Source organism: Erpetoichthys calabaricus, chromosome 1 (genome assembly GCF_900747795.2).
Source record: "Erpetoichthys calabaricus chromosome 1, fErpCal1.3, whole genome shotgun sequence".
Lineage (NCBI taxonomy): Eukaryota > Metazoa > Chordata > Cladistia > Polypteriformes > Polypteridae > Erpetoichthys > Erpetoichthys calabaricus.
The window spans coordinates 165,137,888-165,149,142 of NC_041394.2; the positions used below are offsets into that span (position 1 = coordinate 165,137,888).

At 39.0% G+C, this 11,255-nt stretch overlaps 1 protein-coding gene across 1 annotated transcript in view; it reads left to right on the forward strand.

Annotated features, from left to right (window-relative positions):
* Window positions 1–11,255, forward strand: part of mrps35 (mitochondrial ribosomal protein S35) — a 180,743-nt gene that overhangs the window by 67,923 nt on the left and 101,565 nt on the right. The window contains exons 3-4 of the mRNA XM_028808207.2: window positions 1,786–1,953; window positions 5,114–5,174. Coding sequence (XP_028664040.1) covers window positions 1,786–1,953; window positions 5,114–5,174 — 229 coding nt within the window. The remainder of the gene's footprint in view (window positions 1–1,785; window positions 1,954–5,113; window positions 5,175–11,255) is intronic.

The window sequence follows — 11,255 nt, forward strand, 5'->3', positions numbered from 1 at the left end:
AACACCGGCTAGTAGCTTTCATAGCTCTGAGCTCATCGGTGTACCAGGGACAGGAGTGAGAGGCTGGAACCTGCCTAGTCCTTAAGGGAGCAAAATTATCTAACAGTTGGGAAACACAGCTGTTGTAAAGGGAAACCATGTTTTCAGGAGAGGGAAGACTATGCAGTTCAAAAAGAGATAGACACAGAAGGGAAGCAGCAAACAAATCAGAATTAACTGACAATATTGCGATAGGAGACAGACTTTTTCTTGACAGATATAGTGGTAATAATGCTAAAGTTACATTCAATAAGCTTATGATCAGAAATACCAGAGAGTGAACCTGAGACAGAGACATTATTCAAGCCATTTGAACAAAGCAAATCAAGAATATGACCCGGAGTATGAGTGGGGAAAACCACATGCTGTGTCAAGTCAAAACATTCCAAAGTTGAGATGAATTCAGCTGTAAGAGAGCAGTTGATACCAACATGAATATTAAAATCACCAAGTATAATTACAGCAGGGCATAGAGATGAGATTACAGTGAGAAGTTCATTAAATTAAGACTGAAGTTCACCACAGATTTGGGAAGGCAATAAACTAACAGCAGCACAGGAGGGGAGGAAACCAGTTTAACAGCAATATATTCAAAAGATGCGACTTCAAAAAAGAAGAGTTCCTTTATTGTCAAGGTAGATCTATAAACCACAAAAAAACTCGTAATCCCGGCCCATCTTTAATCTAATCGCATCTCTGTTAGAGTCTTTTGTTTTGTAAATGTGTCGATAAGCACAAGTAGCAAGCAGTCTGCTATCCCATCCCCCACCTCTGCAGGAAGGGCAAAAAGCTCTCTCAGCTCAAGTCTTGTTTATCTGGGAGTAAGGTACCTGGAGCTATATAGGGTAAATAATGTATCATTATTAGGAATACATAAATTTCATGTGTGTTCCGTGTCTATTATACAATAAAAACATACATTTAATTTGAGTCTGTAACAGCCAGTGTAAATGTATATTACTTGTAAAGGTTAGCGTTTTTTAATTTTTTTAATTATGCAGTTTTATTCTCTCGGTAGCGTTCACGATGCCCCTGATCTGACACTGCTGTTTTCAAATAAAGGCTTGCTATAACAGAGATGAACTCAGATGAGGATGAGGGTTCTACATTGGAGGAAGAGAACAGAAGCCTTCCCCTTAAGAAACGTCCACTCACATATAAGAACAACACAGCTGCACCAGGCATAAGGCAAAAGATGTCACTGTTTGGATGCAGCAAGAGATAGGGTGTCATCCTGCTAGTCAGTCTGCCCCACATTTGTCCTTCAATTAAACAGCACAGCTTACAGAGCTCCTGTCTCACCCTATGCAACTATGTTTGATCTTATCCAGGAAAAGATCCCAGTCACTTCAGTACACATGTACTTTGTCAGCATGCCCGTGTCGATCAAACAGAGTAAGCTGTGCAGTTTACTTGTGAGTTTACTCTGTAGGAAGATATGTAACTAAATCAAGGTAAATAATATTCAGTCTGGCTTTTATTTTAAAAATACAAAGGAATATATTTATATAAAGACCATCACAAAACATAACCACAAACTGGAGTTGGCATGATACCATGGCGAGCTTTGTCTTGGAAAGTCTTTCTTCTGTGGGGCGACTAGTGTTAATACATAGTGGAAGGTGTTTTTTTTTTAATGTTGCTTCTACAGTGCTTTTTTTATTGTTTTTTAAACGGAATGATTTTTGACAGATTTTTGAAATATTTACGTTTTAAGGGGGAAAAAAATCTCTTATTTCTGTTTAGCCAATTATGCCTCGGATAGAGAAGATGCCAGTAAATCAAGAGTGGAGCAGCGTGTACCCAACTGCATGTTCATTTAAACCCAACGCAGTTCCTCTGCCAATTCGTATGGGTTATCCAGTGAAGAACAGCATACCAGCAGAAAAGAAAGGAAACTTAGAACTTATCAAGGTTGGTGTGTTAGTTTGTTAAACTATAACTTTAAGAACTGTGTATATAAAAACAAAAATGCCATAACTTTTAAAATGATTAAAATTTGGTTTCATGACTTTTGAGAGGAAACAAAAAAGCTCTGACATGTTAGGTAAATTTGTAGCTAAGTAATTTTTAGAAACTAAACAAGGAAAACTTAAAAAGAAATTAAAACTGCAAAGAAACTAGGCATCAGAAGTAAACATTAGTTTTGAATAATGTGGAATGTTATATTGGTGTTGGATGAGGAGGTGCAGGTTTTGTGAGAGTAAAGACAACAACTGTAATTGTGACAAATGCGCTATACAAGTGCTCAACCTGATATAAACAGACGCAGAAGGCACACTGATAAAACAAATGTTTTATTTTCTTTTTTGCCTGTGGGCAATGCCTTCCCCGTTCTCATAGGTATAACACAGTCCCAATAAACACAGTACAAAACCAATACTTCTCTTTATCTCCTCCACTCCTCTCCGGCAAGCTTTGTCTCCCTCCTCCCGACTCTGGCTCCTGGGGTAGTGGCTGCTGGCTCCTTTTATAACACACCCGGAAGTGCACCAGGTGCTTGATGGTTTATTTCCGGCAGCACTTTTGGGTGTGGCGGAAGAACTGCCCATAAGGGCTCAGCAGCTCCTGCTGCAGCACCTCCTGGCGGCGTCTGCGGATCCCAACAGGGCTGGAACCTAGATATATACAGGTACTGGTCATAAAATTAGAATATCATGACAAAGTTGATTTATTTCAGTAATTCCATTCAAAAAGTGAAACTTGTATATTAGATTCATTCATTACCCACAGACTGATGTATTTCAAATGTTTATTTCTTTTAATGTTGATGTTGATTATAACTGACAACTAATATATATAAATATCTATATTACTAACCGAGTATGGTAAACCGGAAGGCACAGACGCAGGTACACGGCGATGGACCCAGGAGACATAGTGCCCAGGCGCCTACAGCGCGCGTCTCGTAAACCGCAAGCGAAGTCTGATCCACCACGAACGAAGGAGTCACGGCTCAAAAACGAAAGAGCTCAACTAACGTAAATAAGATATGAAGCAACAACGCGCCCATAGCTAACGACTAACGACACAGCCACACAGAAAAGAGGATTGTGCACTGCACCCCAGAGTCAAACGGAAGACACTACGGAGTCCGCAAAGGTTCACAAAGATAGTACGAAAGGCGCAGGTGCCTACATCGCTCTTCTGAACTAAACATCCACACTACACAGCATGGTCTTGGGTAATAAGAATAAACAAACTCTCTGTATTAAACGTACGGCATCCTCACATGTCCAAACCATATAGCATATGTGAATCACATTACAGTGATGCATTATTAACAGTACAACCACAGAAAACGCTCCGTATTAACAGTAAGTGCAATTATCCATATTACTAACGGTAGACAACTGATAACTAATGGAGTCACGGTCACGGCTCCAAAACGATCCAGCTCAACTAACGGAGCTACAAAAACGAGCTCGCATGGATAAAAACAACATACGTAGGCGCCTACAACGCGCGTCTGAAACCGCGGAAGCAAAACTGTCTCGGCTCCAAAACCAAACAGCTCGACTAACGGAGCTACAAAAACGAGCCCTCATGGACAAATACAATGAACATAGACGCCTATAACACGCATCTGAAACTGCGGAAGCAAAGCAGGCACGGGTTCAAAACGAAAGACCACAACTGACGGAGATACAAAAACGAGCCCGCCTGGATAAAATCAATGAACGCAGGCGCCTACAACGCGCGTCTGAAATGCCACAAGCAAAGCAGGCACGGCTCCAAAAAGAAAGAACTTGACTGACGGGGCTACAAAAACGAGCCCGCCTGGAAAAAAACAATGAACGCAGGCGCCTACAATGCTCGTCTCAAACAACGCAACAAAAGGAGTCACGGGTCCAAAATGAAACATCTCAACTAACGGACATACAGAAACGAGCCTGCCTGAATACAATTAATGAACGCAGGCGCCTACAACACGCCTCTCAAACAGCAGAGGCAATAGATAAACGGCAAAGAAAGGAACGACAAACAGCCGCTAAACAATTCTGCCAATTAGCTGACAACGCATTCTGTAATGAGTCCTCTATTAATGACCATTCATTAGGATTAATGAATATCATTTGCTGTCATTGTCATTCACTTAACTACCCTGAAGAAACAACTGGCAATACAACTAATGAGTTTACACGTTGTTGTCAAAAGGGTCAGGTTAGACTGCCCCCTTTAGATGAATATCCTGAATATCTACGGAAGCCTCTAACTAATAATGTACCCGAAAGTAAAAACTTTATGGACTGCATTAGATCCTACAATAGTTCATTTGCTTTTGCGTCTACCGGGGTAAATATCAGGCCACCAGCTGGCAATGGCCCATTCTGCTTTCGCGTATGTGGACAAGTATTGCATCGGATTGGAACAGTGCACCCTGAACCAAATCACGAACACAAATATGCACAAATCTACGTATTAGATCCAGATGACGCAATCTATCAACGAATGAACCTTCCTGAAAACAAGCAATGCACAGAGCTGATAATGAGAAACGTCGCTGAAGTCATAAACAATCACCCATTAGCTAAGTTTATAAAAATGCTACATGAGGTTGAAAGAGAGGCCAATACAAAAGTAGAAGCAGAAGGTGTAGCGCCAACTACAATTGCTTATGTAGCCTTCTCAAGAGTTCGGCGTTCATCTGACATTAAAGATAAAGTAATAGATACCCCATACCAAGGAAAACTCATTCAAGGACAACACACCATCTTTACTACAAATGTTGTGTATAAAGAAATATTCCAATAAATCTTTCTAATGTGCCATGCTATGGGTTCTTTACTTCCTTTGTTTGTCATCTACACCTTTACACTCCAATATATCTCATACATACATCAATGTATTTTGGGTTACCCAACACCAGGGGTTGGTGAGCGAAGCGAGCAGGGGGCTGAGCCCCCTAGTATATATATAACTTACTTTTTGTTGCATGGTCGTCAGGAAACAATCACAATATATTGAGTAAAATTATGAACTTCATTCTTAAGAAGACTGTTGTAATGGAAAGCAGCAGCTAAAAATATTGACATATATTTTGATTATTCTTACCAATGCTTTTACTTTTCAGATTCCAAATTTTTTGCATTTAACTCCATTAGCAGTGAAGAAACATTGCTCTGCACTAAAAGGTAACTACTGTAATAAATATTGTTACTGTATTTGGAATTTAATATGCCTTGTCTATTTGAATATGTAAAAACAAATATATTTATTACTTAGTGAAACATATAGGATCATATTAGTTGGTGCTTGAAAACCTTTGGTAATTAATAATAGAAGTAACTCAATTTGTGTGTGTGTTCATATGTATCTGTATCTATTTTATGTGTGTATTATCTGTGTGTGTATGTATATGTATGTATGTGTGTAAATATATGTATATATACATATAACAACATTTATTTATATAGCACATTTTCAAACAAATGATGTGGCTCAAAGTGCTTTACATAATGAAGAAAGAGAAAAAAAGATAAAATAAATAAGAAAATAAAATTAGTGAACACTAATTAACATAGAATAAAAGTAAGGCTCGATGGCCAGGGAGGACAGTAAAAAAAAAAAATTTGCAGGGGTTCTGAGGCAACGAGACCACCCAGCCCCCTCTAGGCATTCTACCTAACATAAATGACCTCAATCAGGGTTCACATTTAAGAAGTTGATGATGACGGTCATGTGGACTTCTGGCCTTTAATCCATCAATGTAGGGATTTCACGGTGCTTTGATCAGGTGGTGGTGGCAGAGATCGCCACCACAGAAAACTAGAAAATAACAGAAGAGAAAGTAGGGGTTAGTGTGGATTTCGGAGCCACCATGAATGATAATAATTAGTTGAATATACAGAGCATCAAACTAAAATGAAGCTATGAGAAAGACATGTTAAAGTAATGCGTTTTTAACAGTTTTTTTTTTTATATAAAGTGCTCCACTGTATTAGCTTGGCAAATTCTTATTGACAAGCTATTCCAGATTTTAGGTGCATAACAGCAGATGCTGCCTCACCACTTCTTTTACGTTTAGCTCTCAGAATAATAAGCAGACACTCATTTGAAGATCTAAGGTTATGATTTGGAGTGCAAGGTGAAAAACATTCTGGAATATAGGATGGAGAGAGATTATTTAAGGCTTTGTAAACTGTAAGCTGTATTTTAAAGTAAATTCTAAATGACACAGCTAACCAATGTAGTGACATCAAAACTGGAGAGATGTGCTCAAATTTTCTTTTCCTAGTTAAGATTCTAGCAGCTGCATTCTGCACTAGTTGCAATCGATTGATGTCTTTTTTGGGTAGTCCTGAGAGAAGTGCATTACTGTAATCTAGCCGACTGAAAACAATAGTTTGAACTAATTTCTCAGCATCTTGCAGTGTTATTAGAGGTCCAGCTTTTGCTATATTTAAGTGAAAAAATGCTGTCCTAGTAATCTGATTAATATGTGATTTAAAATTTAGGTCAGAGTCAATAGTTACCCCTAAATTCTTTACCTCCTTCTTGACTTTTAATCCTAATGCATCCAGTTTATTTCTAATAACCTCATTATATTATTTTGCCAATCACTAAAATTTCTGTTTTCTCCTTATTTAGTTTGAGAAAATAACTACTCATCCGTTCGGAAACACAAGTAAGACATTGTGTCAGTTAATCAAGAGAGTCAGGGTCATTGGGCGCTATTTAGAAATACAATTGTGTGTTATCTGCATAGGTGTGGTAGCTTACGTTATGCCCTGAGATAATCTAATTTCACGGAAGCATGTAGATCGAAAAGAGCAGCGGACACAGGATAGATCCTTGTGGAACACCATATAGAATATCATGTGTCTTTGAAGTATAACTACCACAACTAACAAAGAATTTTCTACCTGCCAGGTAGGACTCAAACCAATTTAAGACACTGCCAGAGAGGCCCACCCATTGACTAAGGCAATTTCTAAGAATATTGTGATCAATGGTAACAAATGCAGCATACCTAAGAGGATGAGAATAGATAAACGGCCACTGTCTGCATTTACCGGCAAGTCGTTTACTACTTTAATGAGTACAGTTTCTGTACTATGATTTGTTCTGAAAACAGACTGAAACTTATCAAGAATAGCATGTTTATTGAGGTGGTCATTTAGCTGCATAATGACTGCCTTCTCTAGGATTTTACTTAAGAAAGGCAGGTTAGAAATAGGCCTAAAATTTTCAAAAATAGAAGAGTCAAGATTATTTTTCTTGAGCAGGGGTTTAACTACAGCAGTGTTAAGACCATCGTATCTAATTACGAGTTTACTATGTCAAGAATATTATCAATTAGTACACCGGATATTTCTTTGAAAAAACTTGTTGATATTGGGTCAAGGATGGATGGTCTCAGTTGAGAAATTATTTTATGTAAAACAGGTAAATCTATCCTGGTGAAAGAGTTTAATATGTTTATAACGGAGTACCAGGGTTTAAGAGGATCAGTATAGGGGATATGTGCTATATTATTTCTAATATCGTTAATTTTTTGATTTAAAAATACAGCAAAAACCAAGTTTCACTGGAGGTTTTTTGGATGCAGTCCATTGAGTGGCCTGGGTTTAGCAGATCAATTGTAGAAAATAAGACTAGGATTACTAACATTGTTATTTATAATTCTAGAGGAATAGCACCGCCTCTCAAGATGGACTATGTTGTTGTATTGTTATTTTAACCTTCAATATCTCATAGTGGATAATCGGTTTAGTTTTTCTCCATTTACTCTCAGTTCTCCGGCATGTTCTCTTTAGATCAGACACTCATCGAGTCTTCCATGGTATAATAGTGCTAGAAGATTTTTTAACTGTCTTTTCTTGTGCAACTATGTCAGCAGCAGCTCTCTGGTTGCTTAGAATGTTTGTAAATTTTGAAGCTGCTGATGAATCAAGGAAGAGTTTTTTTTTTTTTTTTTTAATAAACAATATGGTTCTCGTGAATTTTATCTATCATTATTTCTATATTAAATAGTAAGATGAAATGGTCTGTAGACCAATATCAATGATCTGCTTCACGTCAAGTTTTAGTCCTTTAGTAATTACAAAATCTAACGTATGCCCTGCTGTGTGTAGGCTGACTAATATGCTGGCTCATATCAATGTCCAGGAGTTTCATGAATTATTTTACTTTCCGGTCACACTGATTATCGATGTGAAAGTCACCAACTATTAGGAACGTGTCGTAGTTTGTAGTTAAAATTGACACCAAGTCTGAGAATTCCTCAAAGAAAGTCGTATTGTATTTAGGAGGTCTATACATGGACAATACTAGACACTGAGAAATTCCATGAATAACAACGGCAAGATGCTCAATGGACTTGAATTTACCAAAGCCGACATCTTTACATTTTAACCGGCTTGAGTAAATGTTTGCTAAACCGACGCCTTTCTTACCTTGGCAATCGGCATGAGCAAAGCTGTAATTCTGAGTTGCAGATTCGATTAAAACATCTGCACCATCAAAGCTAAGCCACATTTCACTTAGTGCAATAAAATTGATTTTCATATCACTAATAAGATCGTTGCTGAAAAACATCTTGTTGGTTAATGCTCTAACATTTAATAAAGCTATATTTAATGTCTCGGAAGAGCAGAATTGAATTGTAGGAGTGTTATGGGTATTCGAGATAGAAGATAAGTTATTTTTATTAGAACCGCTCTGTGCATATTTTTTATTTAATCTATAGTCTGTTTTTATAGTTTTAATACATTGTTCATCTAGAGGTGTAATTGTAATAAAATTATTTGTATTTATGCCGCACTGTCTAGATTTTTTACATGCATTGAGGTTCATCATTACAGTATTAGTGCAGTGCACTTTTGAGGAAGATTTTGTTACCAAATTATTATGTCCTAGCGGAAAGGGGTAGGAGTAATAGTAAAGAGTCAAGAGAAGCTAATTACCTTTAGAGATGTTTTCAGAGAGGACCCTGGTGCCAAATCTATTAGGATGCAGACCATCCCGCTTGAAGAAACACGACCTCTCCCATAAGAGGTCCCAGTTGTCTATGAACCCAATGTTTTGTCCCTTGCAGAAGCCTTTCAGCCAGATGTTTAATGCCAGCAGATGACTGTAATACTCGTTTGATCTTCTAACGAGAGGTAAGGGACCCGAGATAAAGATTCTTGCAGCCGGCGTCCTCTCCTTCGTGACTTTATTTAATGCTGTGAAGTCCACCTTGAGAATCTCCAACTGTCGGTATCTCACGTCGTTTACCCCGGCATGTATTACAATGGCTCTCACTGCCCTGTTCTTGTGCCTCTCGAAGACTGTTGGCGCTCTTCTCATAATATCTCGAACACAAGCATTGGGAAAACAAGAGACAAAAGATTTCTGATTAAGGCATGAGATGTTTAGGTCTCGTACAATAGAATCTCCAATTATAAATACATCACCTGGGGTTGAAGGCGAACTGGTAGAGCAGAGAGGGTCAAAACTGTTTTGGATGGAGATGCTTGCCTGTGCTGATGGAGGTGATCTAGCCTTAACACCCCACCTGCATAGCTGAAACAGGCCAAGTTCCTCATTGTTAACGTAGTCACTCTGACGATGAGGCGCAGGGGTAAAACTCACTTGGACTTGACAGTATGCGGCACGGCATGGAGCCTCGATTTGCTGAGACGATTTCAGATGTTAGGGAGGATTTTTCCAGTAGACGAGCCTTCAAATCCCTCGGGTACCTCTGTTTGGGCAGGAGTTTCTGGATTTGGATATCGAGAGCCTGGAGTTCAACAACGCGTTCCATCTCACCATCGGCCATTGTCTTCTTCCACTTCATGCCCTAGGAAAGAATGAGAGAGAGAAGGTTAAGTCAACAACATGTATATATGTATATGTACAGTGAGGTCCATAAATATTTGGACGGAGACAACTTTTTTCTAATTTTGGTTCTGTACATTACCACAATGAATTTTAAATGAAATAACTGAGATGCAGTTGAAGTGCAGACTTTCAGCTTTAATTCAGTGGGGTGAACAAAAAACTGCATAAAAATGTGACGCAACTAAAGCATTTTTAACACAATCCCTTCATTTCAGGGGCTCAGAAGTAATTGGGCAATTGACTCGATGGCTATTTCATGGGCAGGTATGGGCAAGTCCGTTGTTATGTCATTATCGATTAAGCAGATAAAAGGCCTGGAGTTGCATGTGGAAGATTTTGCTGTGAACAGACAACATGCGGTCAAAGGAGCTCTCCATGCAGGTGAAAGAAGCCATCCTTAAGCTGTGAAAACAGAAAAAACCCATCCGAGAAATTGTTACAGTATTACGAGTGGCAAAATCTACAGTTTGGTACATCCTGAGAAAGAAAGCAAGCACTGGTGAACTCAGCAACGCAAAAAAGACCTGGATGTCCACGGAAGACAACAGTGGTAGATGATCGCAGAATCATTTCCATGGTGAAGAGAAACCCTTTCACAACAGCCAACCAAGTGAACAACACTCTCCATGGGTTAGGCGTATCGATATCCAAGTCTACCATAAAGAGAAGACTGCATGAAAGTAAATACAGAGGGTGCACTGCAAGGTGCAAGCCACTCATAAGCCTCAAGAATAAAAAGGCTAGATTGAACTTTGCTAAAGAACATCTAAAAAAGCCAGCACAGTTTTGGAAAAGCATTCTTTGGACAGATGAAACCAAGATCAACCTCTACCAGAATGATGGCAAGAAAAATGTATGGAGAAGGCGTGGAACAGCTCATTGTCCAAAGCATACCACATCATCTGTAAAACACGGTGGAGGCAGTGTGATGAATTGGGCGTGCATGGCTGCCAGTGGCACTAGGACACTAGTGTTTATTGATGTTGTGACACAGGACAGAAGCAGCCGAATGAATTCTGAGGTGTTCAGAGACATACTGTCTGCTCAAATCCAGCTAAATGCAGTCAAATTGATTGGGCGGCGTTTCATGATACAGATGGACAATGACCCAAAACATGCAGCCAATGCAACCCAGGAGTTTATTAAAGCAAAGAAGTGGAAACTTCTTGAATGCCCAAGTCAGTCACCTGATCTTAACCCAATTGAGCATGCATTTCACTTGTTGAAGACTAAACTTCAGACAGACAGGCCCTCAAACAAACAGCAACTGAAAGCCGCTGCAGTAAAGGCAAAGCATTAAAAAGGAGGAAACCCATCATCTGGTGATGTCCATGAGTTCAAGACTTCAGGCTGTCATTGCCAGCAAAGGGTTTTCAACCAAGTATTAG